This window comes from Polypterus senegalus, chromosome 1, assembly GCF_016835505.1.
Source record: "Polypterus senegalus isolate Bchr_013 chromosome 1, ASM1683550v1, whole genome shotgun sequence".
Lineage (NCBI taxonomy): Eukaryota > Metazoa > Chordata > Cladistia > Polypteriformes > Polypteridae > Polypterus > Polypterus senegalus.
In genome coordinates, this window is record NC_053154.1 from 204,312,832 (window position 1) to 204,329,407 (window position 16,576).

At 38.3% G+C, this 16,576-nt stretch overlaps 1 protein-coding gene across 3 annotated transcripts in view; it reads right to left on the reverse strand.

Moving 5' to 3' along the window:
- Positions 1-16,576, reverse strand: part of smad10a (SMAD family member 10a) — a 138,544-nt gene that overhangs the window by 100,494 nt on the left and 21,474 nt on the right. For 2 of the 3 annotated variants that reach the window (XM_039767631.1, XM_039767622.1), the window contains exons 3-4: positions 5,040-5,104; positions 4,702-4,947 (exon numbers count right to left, since the gene is read on the reverse strand). In XM_039767631.1, coding sequence (XP_039623565.1) covers positions 4,702-4,947; positions 5,040-5,104 — 311 coding nt within the window. Of the gene's footprint in view, positions 1-4,701; positions 5,105-16,576 lie in introns of all 3 variants that reach the window. The other variant, XM_039767637.1, reaches the window with a different exon arrangement.

Consider the following 16,576-nt stretch of genomic DNA (forward strand, 5'->3'; position numbering starts at 1 on the left):
CATAAAACGCACTTGTTGTCAGCACCAGCAATAGATGTGGATAGATATTGTTTACTTCACAGTACATGTAAGACTAAATACATATTCCTAATTGAAACTTATTATTTACACATTTCCTGTAATCAGTCTTAAATGAGTTATTCACCTGCTAATAGGCTCAGTCAGTGACAACAATCAATTTGCAAATACATAGGAAGAACATGCAAATTCCATGAAGACCATGACCGGACTAGCAATGAAATCTGAGCTCCTGGAGCTATTAAGCAGGGTATTTGCCAACTTTCCGCATATCTATGCTAAACCTTCTAACCCTTGACATAATTAAAGTAAATGCATACCTATAAAATCTGTCTAGTTTTTATCACTTGCTTGAATGCTACACACATACTGAATCTCTTACTAGCCTTCACTAGACGACCAAAGTATTCAACTGCATGATGATATCGACTATAAGCAGGCAGTATCTTTGCAAAATGCCGAAATACTTATTCAAATGATCATACATGTAATCCAGGGCTGCCCTATTTCTTTAAAAAAAAAATTAAGCCCACTGATAAGATTCCTTATGGGGAGATCCAACACTTTATCAAACATGTTACCAAATAACAGGCTTGAGAAGAACCCAGCAATTTATAGCAAGACTAATGAAATGAGTCATATTACACCTACACCTCAAATGGTACTATCTTGTGAGAGGTGTAATATGATGCCTAGGGTACTGGCCTTTAAAGAACATGGCTGCCAGTTCAAGCTCACCCAGACTCACTATGCAACCCTGAGCAAATCACCCAACCAGCCTAGGCTGCAACTTTAAAAAATAAATAAGCAAATGAATAAAGAAATAACAAAACACAATATACAGTATACTGTATACACACACATACATAGTATCTTTAAATATATGTATGTCTATATGTAAATAATTTTATTGATCTTTTATGTCTCTATGGGTAAAGGTCTGGGCCAAATATACAGGATGAATGGAATGAACTTCCATTATAGTGTAAACCATTAAGAGCATCCTTCCATTTTCTCAATCAGCTTTACCCTATAGAGCACATGAAAAACACACATCACTACATCTGATTTATTCTGGACCAATTTCGATTTTTCCAGTTAACCTAAGTTAATTAAGACAATTTTAGATAGAAAGGAAATAAGAGTATTGGCAAAAATCCCAAGAGTTTTTCTCTGAAAATTATACCAAATCAACGCAGCAAGAGTGAGGTAACCAGCTACACTACTGTCGTAACCTTAAGAAAAGCAACTTCCTTATTCAATATGCCTGACAAGTGAAGAGAAATTTGAAAATTGGCTCTGCTGATAGGCTTCCCTGTACTGTACAAACAACTAACAGAAACTGATAAATATGAATGAATCATCTTGGAAGAGATGTCCACATATCACTTTACTTTTCTGAGATGTCAGTTAGAAGATTAAAGACCAAATAAACACATGGGACTGGTAGTGATTTTCAACCACCAAAAACAGCAATAACTACCACCAGGCACTTTGCAAGCTGATCAACAGAAACTATTCACAAAAGATGCTAAAATTGTTGTTGGTGTTAACATAAGTTCCACTTTTTTTATTAAAACGTTTTGCAGATTTCAGTCAATTGATGAATATTCAATAGCAATCCTGCCCAACATCAAGTGATGCTCTCATATACTGTACAAAGTGAAATTCTTGTCAGCCTTTCAGAAAAAGACAGTAATAGCAAAAAGAGCAAAGAGCTAAGCTACACAAAACACCAGTGTATAGATTACGAATGCATGGAAACAGGTGCTGAGTCACATCTCATCACCAACTTCCACTGTGCCTCCAGCAGGAGTTTAGAAATGAGCTACATTCTCTAACAGCTGGGTACACCAAGCAACTTAATGAGATCCACTCAACTCCAGGAGAGCTTTCATCTTTTGACAATGTCCTTGCTCGCCCACGAGGCACTTAACAAACCGCTAACCTGATTGCACCTCTCTAAATCCACTCCCCATTCCTCTCATCTACCAGCACAATTGACTTTTTTCAACAAGGCAGATCTAGCAACTGTTTACACAAACATTAATTAGGAATATGTTGAATGCAAGTGGCTTATGGAAAAACAAACTGCAGCAAGGCTACCAAGAGGGTATACTTAACAAAATTAAAACAAAGAGTCCCCCTGTAAAAATCACTCTGGACAGCAATCTTATTGTTCATAGAACGTAGGGTGAAATGACACCCTATTGGCCAACTAAATAGATTAAAAATGCAAGCTTTCGAGGCAGCTAAGGCCCCTTCATCAGGCAAAGAGTAACAAAGAAACTGAAAAATACATTGGGACAGCAAAGTGATTTTTTTCTTTCATCTTAACAACCTTTTTGTTCAAATGTTAGCAAAATGAATACACCCGAGATGAATTAACCCTGAAAGAAGAGAACAATGAACTAATAAAATGTAGTCAGCTGGTCAATCAGTCTGTGAGTCCACATATCTGGTCATAAAACTCTTGTCTCTATTCAGACCATTTTGTAGAGTGTTGAATTTAAGCATAAGTTTGTATTCCCATTCTCTCCGCTCCTGTTGGGTCTTGAAATTACCCATAAGCACAGTGACCCTCAGATCATTTATGCTGTGGCCATTACTGTTAAAAAGTGTGCTGGCACCGGAAGATCAATACTGTTCTGATACTAATAAAATGTAGAGATAAGATAACCATCGTTAGAGAAAGTGAAAAAAACTACATCAGTGACCTATCTTACAGACAATGCACTTCAAAAAAACCTTACAGGACTTTCACTAGTGATGATTATCTTATCTCTACATTTTATTACTTCATTGTTCTCTTCTTTCAAGGTTAATTCATCTCAGGTGTATTCATTTTGCTAACTTTTGAACAAAAAGGTTGTTAAGATGAAAAAAAAAAAAATCACTTTGCTGTCCCAATATAAGCTAGAGTATTTTTCAGATTCTTTGCCTTGCCTGATGAAGGGGCCTTAGCTGCCTCAAAAGCTTGCATTTGTAATCTATTTAGTTAGCCAATAAAAGGTGTCATTTCACCCTACTTTCTCCTGTATCAATCTATGGCTAACATGGTACAACATTCTACTGCTATATTCATAGAACAAAATAGATCCTACTTAATCAGTGTATTACTCTTTGCTGCGTTCTCACTGCACTGCTTCCTTAAAACTATTAATTGTCCAAAATTCATAATCTTCTAGTTGCTCCTGATAATAAACTGTACCTTGTACTGTATCTTGTACCTATATACCACATTCTGTAATTATCAGTTTTTGAAATTAGAATGACCTTTTTCACATCTATTTTTCTATTTTAAATGCTTTAGAGGGTAGGATGTGATGTCATGGCACTGTGTTTAGCATTGCTGCCTCACAGCTACAATGTGCTAGGTTCCAGCCCAATCAATTTGTGTAGCTTGCATCTTCTCCAGGTGTATGTAATGGTTTATCTGAAGATTTTCCTGGGAAGGCTGGGATGCAGGGGTGGGAACATATTCTGATCACAACAGTCTATGTTATACTACCCCACAAAGCAAAAGCTGTACCTTCAAATGGTTTACCGAGAAAAAGGCAGAGCTGTGGAGTCGGAGTCGAGGAGTCAGAGACAATTTTGGGTACCTGGAGTTGGGGTACTCCTAATTAATTAAAATTGTAATGAAAAAAATTCAGCAAGTTCAAATATCCCATTTCACAAACAATAGTCATAATTAAGTACTTCTCTGATATAAGAATAAAGCCCAGTGCTCAGTTGTGTTACTACTAGTGTGAAGTTCAGCTGAGCTAATTTACAACATGACATTCACATACTGTAATCTGGATTATGGTACATTATAAAAAGTGTTTTCATTTTATGTCAGATATAATGTGTTTAACAAGTTCATTTGAGTGTAAACAAGTGTAATGATGTAGGTGTGTGCTAGGGCCTGATGTGTGTTCAGGGGTTGTTGTCCTTTGTTTAAACTGGCCAATACGGTAGAGATTCAGCTTCGTAGCCAGTAGTTCTGTGGTTAAATGACGTGTATGTTACCTTCCTTTAATCAACATGGAAAATACATTAGCATATTAAATATAGAGGAGTTGGAGTCTGGGAGTCGGAGTCAGAAGTACCAGAAACTCAGGAGTCGGAGTCGAATGATTTATCTACCGACTCCACAGCCTTGGTTAAAGGTTTTGACTTTTATTGGGATCCCCTAAGGAGAGGACCTGAAGTATAATTTTGTTCTCAATACTCAGCTGTAAAGCTCTGCACAAGCAATATCAACTGTTGCTCCTTACAGAAAGTACCCTGTCTTCAAAATACCCTGTCCTCATCTGGAACTCTGTCCTGAATACTAGGAATGTTCCTTGTTGATATGACTACAAAACATCCCACAACAGGATTTAAATCATTAAGTGTATTTTTGGGTAAAGCATCATAGTATTTGATACAGCAGAACTTATTCAGCAGAGATCTTCAAAATCCCCTCTCCGTGTCTGGCACTTCACCCTGAATACTAATAATGTCACTTGTAGATTTCTCTAAAAACATTCCATGAGGGGGTTCAAATCATTAAAACTGTATCTTTAGGTAAAATATGATAATATTTGATATAGCAGAACTTGTTGAGCAGAGATCAAAATACAGCAACAAATTAGATACAAATATTATAGATTATTCCACTCTTTCAATTCAGCAGCACAGAACACCTTACTATACCTGCAGCCGTCCATCCAGCGTCCTCTGTATGGTGACGCACTTGCTTGGATGAGCACCATTGGTAGTTATGGCAGTGATCAACGAGTCCAGCTCATCTTTCTTCTCTTTCAGCTTTTTGACCAGACTTTCAATTGCTCGCTTGGCAAAGGTCTCATTCTCTCCACCTTGTCGGTGGCACATTAGACTGTGCACGATGCTAAGGCAGGCGTCATTGCTGCTTGGCGGATTCAGAGACATTGTACAAGCCTAGAAAAGCATGAAGTGGTGGGGAGGGTGAGAAGGACACAGACAGAAAGGGAAAGAAAGAGATTGAGAGTGAAAAGTAGAAACAGAATTACCAGAAAAGAAAGAAAAACTGAAATTTCAAAAAGGATAAGCTGTGGAAGAGGTAAAAGAAAGTGAACTGAAATTACATAACAGAGTGCAAGAAGTAAGAAAATGAAAATTTTCAACAGAGATTCAGAACAATGAAAACAAAGATGACAAGATTATGAAGAGAAAGAGAAAGTGGGTAAATAAGGGATGGGGGGAGAGAAGAGCCATATTACATGACTTGGTCCTTTGTAATATAACATAACATTATTAAACCCACTTAATGCCCATCAAGTTAAAGGGGTGCTAGAGCCCATATACTACAACATTAGGTCTAAGGCAGGAGTCTAAACTGATGGTACTGCAAAGTACCACCACAAGGCCTTGGTAATTAGTATTTTGCTTAAAATAATGTTACAATTTATATAATTGCACTTCCACATGTACTGTATATTTTCAATTTCTTTTTGGTAGATTTTCCAGATGTTTTTGATTTGGATATTTTAGTCTTTCCACTACACATTACCTAACATTTCCCTTCTTTTAAAATCACAGGTAAGCTTTCTTATACTCTTTACATCTTTCACTGCACTTACCTTATTGAAACTATTCTTGACCCATTGTGAAGGAACATTTAGAAAAGTAAATGGTTTGTTCACAACTTTTTAGGCACATTCCTGCCTTCTTGAGTACACAAAATATTATTTATCATATGCAACCAAGTTTTTAAGCACTAATGAAATTTTGCTAATTAAGGCCAAGAACTGTACAACAAAAGTCTAGAGATTTTCACTCAGTCTTTAAAATTCGTACAAATGTCAAAAAAATGTGTTTTTCTGCACCCATTTCTCTGCACTCAGTCACATCTTCCTTGAACCTCTTGCCTGTAACGCCATCCTTCATCTTCAAATTGCTTTGGCCACACCTCTTTATTTTGTATTCCTGCCAGCATGTACTATAGAGCAGTCATGCAAATACAAGGGATGTGGGCATTAACACAGACAAATTTGTTCAAGTCCTTCCAGTTGACACTAGTTAACTGGCTGAGTATTAAAAACAAGATTCATGTTTGTTCTTTTGGTGCTTTTACGTTTTTTGTGAATTTGTTACTTGTTCTCCTTTCTACAATAACACTATTAAGGCTTTCTGAGGCAGATGGCTCTTCCAGTGTAGGCTGTATCGACAACAGAGTTAAGAACTTGGTGGTCAACCCTGGTAGTGCAGCCCTACAAATAACTGTGGAAAGTCCACTTGAACAAAAAACTGGATAGAGCAGACAACACAGTGCAAAAGAGGCCTGAGCAAGCTATTTTTTTGAGGAGGTTTAGGTCTTCTAAAGGAATACCCCACTAAAAAAAACAGTATTTGTTTAACTGTTACTTATTCCTAGTGCTTAGTACTGATGGTCAAAAAAATTTAATCTCATGTTTTTATCTAGAACAAGTGAAATAGTTTATCATATAATGGAACCTAATGGTCACCAATGCTGGATAACAGCAAACAGCATGAAAAATGTCCACAGAAACAAATAAATGTCATATACTCCATATGTTCTTTATCCGCTCAAATGTTGAAAACATGCAAAAAGTATGCATGTTTTGCTAAAATATTATTAACATTTATGTCTGGAGAAGCAGCAAACTCTGTAAACAGTACAATTCATTCACACAATTCATACTTTTGAATTGAAGACAGGGCACTTAACCAATGAATGAGATGGATCTGCAATTCAAATGCTCATTTACATGTGTATGCACTCCTTCCTCGATCATGAGAGCAGTTTCCAAAAGTTTTTTATTTAAAAATATTTTAGGATGTTGTGTGCAAATAAATAGGTGACTTTGCATGTGGATTATGCAAAACGGATAACACAACATTTTTCATGGATACTTTGATATTGTTTGCAGTTGCCCTGTGTTGGTTACCTATTGTGATCATTAAAATGTAAACTTCCTTACCTCCTTTCTCCATGAAAACATGAGATTAAACATTTTTCTCAGCAATCACTCTAAAGCACATTGGGCAAGTAACATTTAAACAAAGTATTGTTTTGGGTGGAGTATTCCTTTAATGTATAAACCAAGCTGCTCAGGTCAGTAGTGGCTAACACCTTGTTTTCTGTATATGCTGTGGTCTAGGCAGATCAAGGTATGTTGGATGTTTGAATAAACTAATAAGTAAATCCAACTGTATTACAGGACGGACCCAGGACTTGTTGAAAAAAGTGGCAGAAAAGAAGATGATATAAAAATTAGAGACCATGATGATTAACGCTACAACATCTCCTTCCATTTTGCTTGTCTTCACCCAGATTGCCATAGAGAGTGTATTTATTTAGGCACACATACATTCAATACATTGTGCATAATTCTGGGTCTTACACCTTTGTTTTGTTTTGCACCTTGTTTGTAACTGTTTTGCACTGTGTCTACCTTCATTTTATGTTCTTATGCTGCTGTAATAAGTGAATTTCCCACTGAGATCAATAAAGCATTATCTATATATTTTTCTAACACAAGATGTTTGTACTTTATTAAGACCTTAAAGTAGCACAATGGTATTTTCTCAAGATTCAAAACCATTGGAGGTTTCATTTTATCCTATAATACAAAATCAACATATTCCACTAGTCAACAATGTATAATTCCATGGTGAGTTATTAAGCATACACCCTTTGTCACTTATTTGGCCATTTCCTTGTACCTATTTCTGGAATTGGTCCTACACAACCCTATTATGGAATAACTGGATTTTATTAACTAATCAACCAATCAATCAATCAATTTAATTTAATGTCTTCTGCTATTTTTAAAACACAACTCAGTGAATATAGGAGATACACCAGCCTTAAAATTCCCAAAGAAATGTAAACTTTCAGCATGGTATTGGATTCTGAACACACAAGTATATGCTAAAAACAAGAGGTTTTTGGCATTACAAGTTGTTTTTTCATCTTACACAACACCTATGCACTTCCTCCTGAAGCCAACAGATGCTCCTATATAAATCCCTACATTCTTGTCTATTTACAATGCTTATCATTCATGCTGGATGCTGGGAATGAAGCATATCTCTGCACATGAAGAACAAAGGGTGATCACTTTTACAGAGGTTTGGTTTACTACAGCAATTTAAATGTATTGTGGAGCCCGGTGAATAAACATAATATCACAATGTCGGCTCCCTCAGAGTAGTGCAGAATGTGTTTCAGTGGACATGCAGACACCAAACAGATATGAAAAACAACTGTTTTCAGTAGGATTGACATGTGAAGAAAGAGCTCATTTCTTAAAAAAATACATACAATGTGTCAGCAGTAAATCATTAACTGTACATAACCAAATATACGGACTTGAATCACCATTACCATGTTAACTTAATATTTTTTCTAACAGGGTTACTACTAGATATTCAAAAAATTCTTAGTAGGTGATACAAACTATAATTTCTAAGCAGAATCAAAAGCTGGATGAAATTTAAGAAACCATCTGTCAAAACCAACAGACATTTGAGTCCATTTTTGTATATCCAGAATATTTTTATTATAAGTTTTATTTTCTAAAAAAAATTTTTTATTTGTGTTTTAAATTTATTTTTATCACATTACTTAGACAGTATTCCTATTGCCAATGAGCTTGTTTCCAAAGCTGCTTTCTGTAATGTCAATGCCTCTGTGCATGTGTAAATTTGTAATGTTGATAGTAGGCAAGGGAAAAGGGTCGCAAACGCTAGCCCCCATTTGAACACTGAATTTATTTAAAGGAAAGAGGCACACTTTGTTAATAATTTATAATGAAAATGTAATTTCAGGCCTTCAGCTCTCTCACAATTTCAATTCTTGACAAGTGCACGTAAAAGCATTTGTACAAGCAGTTGTCATTTGCCTCTTTTCTACTTTCTGTTTCTCACTGGTCAGACTAACATGGTCAGGCAGGATTTCAAAGTTGGTAAAATCTATATATATAATTCACTAAGGCAAGACAACCATGGAAAGCACGCCGGAAGGGGCGTGGATTCACTAAGCCGACAAGTGAGACACCTATGGCGCACGCAGGAAGGAGCCACGCCCACCAACTCCAAGACCATTGGATACGACGACAACTCACAGAGCCACGCCCACCAACTTGGACGCGACGACACAGAAATACCGGCGTCATTTATATTCGTCTGTCGTAGAGGTCACATGCAGCTCTGACCCATGTTGATTGTTAATAGAGGCATGTTTCTCGCGGAGGTGAATCGCCATATGCGGCGTGTAAAACTGTTTGCGAGGGGTATCCCATGGGATCCTTAAAACGTTCCTTTACAACTGCGGTTAAAACACAATGAAGTGAGCAGTCTTGAAAAAATGAGTTTTCGGTTACGATGCACGACCGCGTGCACTATAGCAAACTGTTTTACACGCTACATACAGCAATTCGCATCCGCGACAAACATGCGCCTTCTTAGATACTCCTGCACTTTGTACACACCCTCCCACCGTGGTCGGGTGTCTTGGTGGATTATATATAGAAAGGCAGCCAAAACCGCACAGAGCAATGAAAAGTCTACGTGAGTCACAGGTGCATCTGGACTGTACAAAGACAACGACTCGAGTAACGAGTTGGAGGTGGGCACATGAGCAGGCAGTGTATACTGAACGAGAAATCAGCAGACTAGCATGACGGAGGGAGCGGAGTGGATGTCCTTCTCCTCCCGTTCCACCCTGAGCGCCGCACGGAGGATTGTGTGTTGGTTCGTTCCGTTCATTGGTTAAAACCCAATGAAGGAAGCAGTCTTTAAAAACCAATAAGCCCTGTGCCTCTGTTTCATTACTGTTTCACCTGCTTCACCAATGCAGGCCCCGCAACAGGCAACAGGCAGCCAACCGGGTAACCAAAGTCTTTGGGTTCAGGGGGGAGTATGGTTACAAAGCTGAAACTTAAAGGAATTGACGGAAGAGCACCACCAGGTGTGGAGCCTTTCGCTTCATTTGACTCAACACAGGAAACCTCACCCGGCCCGGACATGGACAGGATTGACAGATTGATAGCTCTTTCTTGATTCTGTGGGTGGTGGTGCATGGCAGTTCTTAGTTGGTGGAGCGATTTGGCTGGTTATTTCCGAAAACGAATGAGACTTCCGCCTGCTAAATAGTTACACGACCCAACAGCGGTCGGCGTCCAAATTCTTAGAGGGACAAGTACTTTAAGCCAGGTGAGATTGAGCATTAACAGGTCTGTGATGCACTTGTATGTCCGGTTCTGCACGCGCGCTACACCGAATTGATCAACGTGTGTCTACCCGGCGTGGGTAAGCCATTGAACCCCAATCGTGATGGAGACCGTGGCTTCCAATTGTTCCCCATGAACGAGAAATTCCCAGTACGTGCGGGTCATACGCTCGCACTGATTACGCCCCTGCCCTTTTTAAAGCCCCCCATGGTCTGGTGACTTGGTAGATTATATATAAAAAAAAGCAGCCGGAACCACAAAGAACAATGAAAAATCAACGTGGAAACCGACTGAGGCGGTGTTTGGAAAATTAACAGTCAACGTGACTCACAGGTGCGTGTGGACTGTACACAGTCGAAAGTGACTCAGGTAGGGAGTTGGGGGTGGGCACATAAGCGGGCAGTGCGTACTGAACGAGCGCCGTTCAACCCCGTCCTTCGCTTTGGAAGAAGAAAGCGCAACGGCGCTCCTCCGGTTTTCAGTCACGGACAATTGTATGTTGGTTCGTAGCGTGCATTGTTGCAATGTTACTTTTCTTGGTGGTTTATTAAATTACGGATTTTTCAAATGTTTATTTTTTCCTCTATCATTTAAAAAGTGGCCTGATTATGCGGCCATACGCCGCGGGTTGGCTAGTAGTTTATGATGATCTTAATTTTTAATTTTCCAGTAACGTCATAAAAATGTAACTTAATCTACCAATTTATCAAAGAAACCTTCTGGAGATTGACACTCTGTACCCTGAAAAGTGCTCTAGTTTAAACTTACTTAATACATCACAATATTAATGCAAATTACTGAAACTAATACTTTATTGTATTAGTACTGTATTAATTTAACTATACTGTCAGAAATAGTGGTTTGTGATAAATGGAAAAGGTATACTCAAATGCCAAATGTGATAATATTTTAACAGAGAGTCATCTTTTGTACTTGTTGTTTTTCCACCTGCATTCATGTGCTTCATGGTAGTTGTGCCCACCAGTTTGACCATACCCAGCTGATGATTCTGAATCAATCATGTTTTGATGATTTCTTGCTATTGAATCACAGAAACATTTCAAAATTGTGGCTGTTTCCGCTCATTCATTTTTTGAGCTCTGCCTTTCACAGAAGGCAGATACTACACAGTGAATATGTCAGCAATTTCAGTTTAAACAGGTCTTTGCTCATATTGCTGCTTTTGTATTTAGCATCACTAGTTTTTATATTGGAGTATACATATGTTATAATTTGGTGATTTTTTTTTTAATAAGTGTTTATATGATTTGGTCTTTTAGAAGAAATACTGAAAAAAAAATACATTACCAAATCACATTTAAAATGGCTGAAATATACTTAATTCTCTTTCATTCATTTCTCTATTCAGTATCATTAGATATGTCAAAATCAGTGTATAAAGTGGGAGGTACATTTAAAAGTAACTTCAATTCAAGAAGTTGCTTATACTTTAGGACAGGGGTGCCCAATGTGTCGATCGCAATCGACCGGTAGATCGCAAAGGTAGTGCAGGTAGGTCGCGTTGCATTCAAAAAAAATTTTTTTTTAAACGTTAGTCTATCATATATCCTTCCTATGGCATTTGCCACTTGATTAACACACTGGTCATCCCACACGCACGATCAAACGTGTGAGCTACTGCAAAACTCCAGCTGTGATCTAGTTAGCCTTCCAATTTATATCGACTAAAGAAGGGATTTTTTAAAAAAAAATTGTTTGGGGAGGGTATGGGCTGGATGTGGAATTGGAAAAGGATTTTTTTTTCTCACAATGTCACAATCGAAGTCCGTTTGTCTGATCTATCAATCTATCATTGCTAATCCAAAGAAGGAAAATGTGGAAAGGCACTTTCGACCTGTTCATAAAAACTACGAAACTGACTTCCTTCCGAAAAGCTATCTGAGAAAGTGAAAGGAGAGGGAACTAAAATCGCAGTTAATCGGACAGCCGTCATTTCTCACTCGGCTCAATTCAAAAGCAAAGGCAGACACACCGAAGCATCGTTCCAGGTGAGTCACTCGATCATTAAGCATAAGAAATCCTTCCAAGATGGAAAGATGATAAAAAGAGGCCTTTGTTGAGACAGTTGGCTAGGGAGAAATTCCTGCTGAGATTTCAAGACCCCTGGCCGGAGAAAAAGGAGTTTCTCCTTGTCATTAAACATGCAGAATACAAGCAACCTAATAATAATCAATGGCCGCTAGACTTGGCATTTTTTTTCCAATCTGACCAACATGTTGAATGAGCTTAATTTACAGCTGCAAGGAAAAGAGAACTCCATGGTCAATATGATTAGCTCAGTTAATGCTTTCAAATGAAAAATGCAACATCTGTCCTCAAAGCTGCAGCACCTTGATTTGGGGAACATCCAAAACCTCGAGCCCCAGAGCTAGAGACGCAATGGAAGGCGTGTGCGCAACTTGACAGCATTCACTACAGAGCAGATTGAAAATTGCCTGTCAGACTTTGACAGACAGTTTCAAGACTCAGCTTTACTTGAGCCAATCGCTACATTTATGTGCTATCCATTTAGGGAAGATGTAAAGGGTGATTCACTCGCATCAAAAATTGCAACACTGTTTCACCTAGAACTCCTCTACAGTGGAGGATGAGATTTTGACACTACAGGATGGATGGAGGAAAAGTACCCAAACATGAGGAAATGTGCTACCTCTTTGATGGCATTATTCAGCTCTACTTATTTATGCGAGTCAGCCCTTTCCCACATGAAGATTATTAAATCTAAATTTAATATTGAATTGTTATTGTGCCATAAAGGTTATTCAGTTATGCAAGGTACAACAACATATATTTTAAGTATACTCAGTATATACAGTGGAACCTTGGTTTACGAGTGTTTTGCAAAACGAGCAAAATCTATACTAATAAAAGGCAAAGCCCTCACTGACTGACTGACTGACTGACTCACTCACTCACTCACTCATCACTAATTCTACAACTTCCCGTGTAGGTAGAAGGCTGAAATTTGGCGGGCTCATTCCTTACAGCTTACTTATAAAAGTTGGGCAGGTTTCATTTCGAAATTCTACGTGTAATGGTCATAACTGAAACTATTTTCGTCCAAATACTGTACTGTAATAGACTGCAGCTCGATAGCCGTGGGAGGCGGAGTTTCGTATTAAAGCATTTAACCAATCACATTTCAGCCATCATTTGTTGCCAGGCAGAGAGAACAGACTGCAGCTCGATAGCCATGGGAGGTGGAGTTTTGTATTAAAGCATTTAACCAATCACATTTCAGCCATCATTTGTTGCCAGGCAGACAGGCTTTCACAATCCATTGTCTAGGCACTCTAACACAGAATAAATGTCGATTAACCTGTTGCTTCAACCAATCAGATTTTGAGTTGGTGTCAGTAGGGCCCTCTAGCAGACGTGTGGCAACGTCACCATATTCAGACCCATTGATTGGGTAGAAGTCGATATGAGGAACTCTAAGAGGCCACTGAACGCACCGCAAACGCTCTGAGCGAAAGATCGCCATGCGCACTACGGCCAACTTCATGGCAGGATTCTGGACAATATTATTTGCCAGACACAGACCAGATTTCAAGACCACAAAAACCTGGTGTTTGTCACGCTCCTTGAGCCCCAGAAGTTTCGGGAATACAAGACAAATTTCACGCATGCAGCCTTCTGCAGTTTAACACAAGAGCCACGGAGCACTTTTTGATCTGTCTCGGCTAAAAACAGAGCTGACTGTAATGTATGCCATGAATGATTTTTTTGGAAAATCTCCCACTGATCTCCTTGACTTACTTCATCAGAAAAATCTGAATGAGAGCATGGGGCAGCTGTTCACATTGGTCTATTTGGCGGTGGGCATTCCCGTCTACACTGCTTCTGTCGAGCGGACATTTTCAGCCCTAAAGCGAATTCAAACTTATGCCAGAAATACCATAGGGCGGGTTCGCATTTCAGCATTAGCTTCGAATGCAATAGAAAGGGATGTTTTGATGGAACTGAAGAGCACAGATAATCCGTACGACAGAGTAATTGAACTGTTTGTGAGAAATAGAGGACGATGGATTTTGTTTACAAATAATCCGAATTTTTGGTGAGTAAAATGTTGCGATTTTGCTAAATAATATTGCAAATTTATGAGTTATTGTTGATGTTTTTTATGTGATGTCGCGGCTGTGGCTGCAGTAGAAAGGAACTTGTTCACACCGGTTTATCTATTCAATAAAGGCATTTATTGTGGCTACAGGAGTAATCTATAATTACATATATATATATATATATATATATATATATATATATAAAATCTCTCCAAATCTACATACTGTCAAATAAATGAACCACACGCCGTGGCGCAACACGAGAGGCTTTGCCTCTCACGCGGATGTTCGAGGTTCGATTCCCGACAGGTGGTGCAGTGAGTTTGTACGCCTGATGAGCCCAGAATTAGGGCGAAACACGTGCCGCGTATTGTTTGCATTATTTGACAGTAAAACTATTTCAATATATTCAATATATACAAATCAGCGCTTCCCAATTCATTTTACCCTCAAACCCCCTTGGTTTGAGAAGAAGTATGAAAAAATATGAGGTTAACACAGAAAAACAGATCACCAATTGAAGCTTTATGAATAATGGATACTTTATTCGCTATCAATAATTGTTTTGGTAAAGTCTTACTCAGTGTAATCCTCCTTCCATTTTATAATTTTTTCGCGACTACCCATGATTCAATGAACGGTAAAAAAGTAAGAGCGAAGCGAGGGTCACTTATTGAAGCAGACAGGCGACAGCTCAATAGCTCGCAGGCTCGATGTGGTGTGCGTCAAGTTGCTCTACAATGCGTGATCAGATTCGAAAAAATATATCTTTTCAAGTTCTATTTGGATATAAGTAGGTTCTATTTAGTCAACAGAAATATCTTTGGTAGCAATGTAAGTTGAATTTAGTCTTTAAATTTCGTTGGTGAAGAAAAATGTATGCAATAATGACTAAATTTAACTTACATTCCTACCAAACATATTTCTGTCGACTAAATAAAAATTACTTATATTTAAAATTTAAATAGAACTTGAACAGATACGATAGTTCATAATACCCATGCAGCACTAAGTGCACGTAAGAGCGGGAGTCATCCGTTTTAACAAGCAGCGTGTTGCACTGATACGAAATAGCCTGCCCATTTAATTATTTAGGAATGGATAGATAAATTAAGATTTTGTACAAATGTTTCTCATTTTTCTTCCTCGATGGATTCTGGCACCCCCAGCAACAGCTGCTCGCACCCAAAAGGGTATATATATGAGTGTGTATATGTACGTACGTGTGTCTGTGTGTGTGTATATATATATATATATATATATATATATATATGACAGCAACACTCATAACAGTGACAAAACAATTACATTGACAATAATATTACGTTATTTTCAAAATGTTTCCTTTTCTATTTCATTACTTCTTTAACACACTACTTCTCCGCTGCGAAGCGTGGGTATTTTGCTAGTTTTTTAATACATTTTGACTTGATAAACGAGCAATGTCTTGCACAGTAGTATGGATACATTTTGTCTGCTGAGCGTGATGTGATCACAACTGGGCTGATGGTTCTTCTCTCTCTCTCTCTCTCGCTTGCCCGTGTCTCTCTCTCCTTATCTCGCTGGCGTGTGTGTATGTGTGTGTGTGTGTGTCTCTCTCTCCTCTTATCTTCTCCTGAGGGCAATCGTCTCCTATTTTCCGTCTGAGTCTGTGTGCCTCACTCATATAGTTAACATCTGTACGAGCGTATACTGTTTACTACAGCATTGTGACTGTGTGTGTGTGCGTGGAAGTGCGAGTCCCCATCTTGTGCCCTAAAACACGAAGCCGAGTCTCAGTACTTTAACAACACCAGCTTTATTCAGCTTGAAACAGCAACATCGTGTAATGCCACAAAAAGTGCATGCAGACATGTCCGTGCCAAATAAATAACATTCAACGTTTTGAAGAAATCATTTTATGACACGATTTACCTTTATTTATTAACTTACTTCCTAAAGCCTAAAGTCACAATTAGTGCGCAGAGGGCATGCTCAAAAATGTGTGTAATGCCACGAAAAGTGCCTGCTGACACTTTAGTATGCAAGCAATAGTATGTGCATTCTTGCTCCGATGTAGAAGGGAGCTGAGTTTACCTCTGTAAACGTGTCTATCTGAAAACAGCAGTGTCAGATGTGGGGGTGGGGTGTGTTTGGGCTCGTGAATGCAGCTGAGATAATAAAACTGACTAAAAAAAAAAAAAAAGCTAACCTTTACTAGTATCATAAATTACACCGGCTGTTACAGACTGAAATCAAATGTATGCTTTTATTCTAAAATAGTAAGAC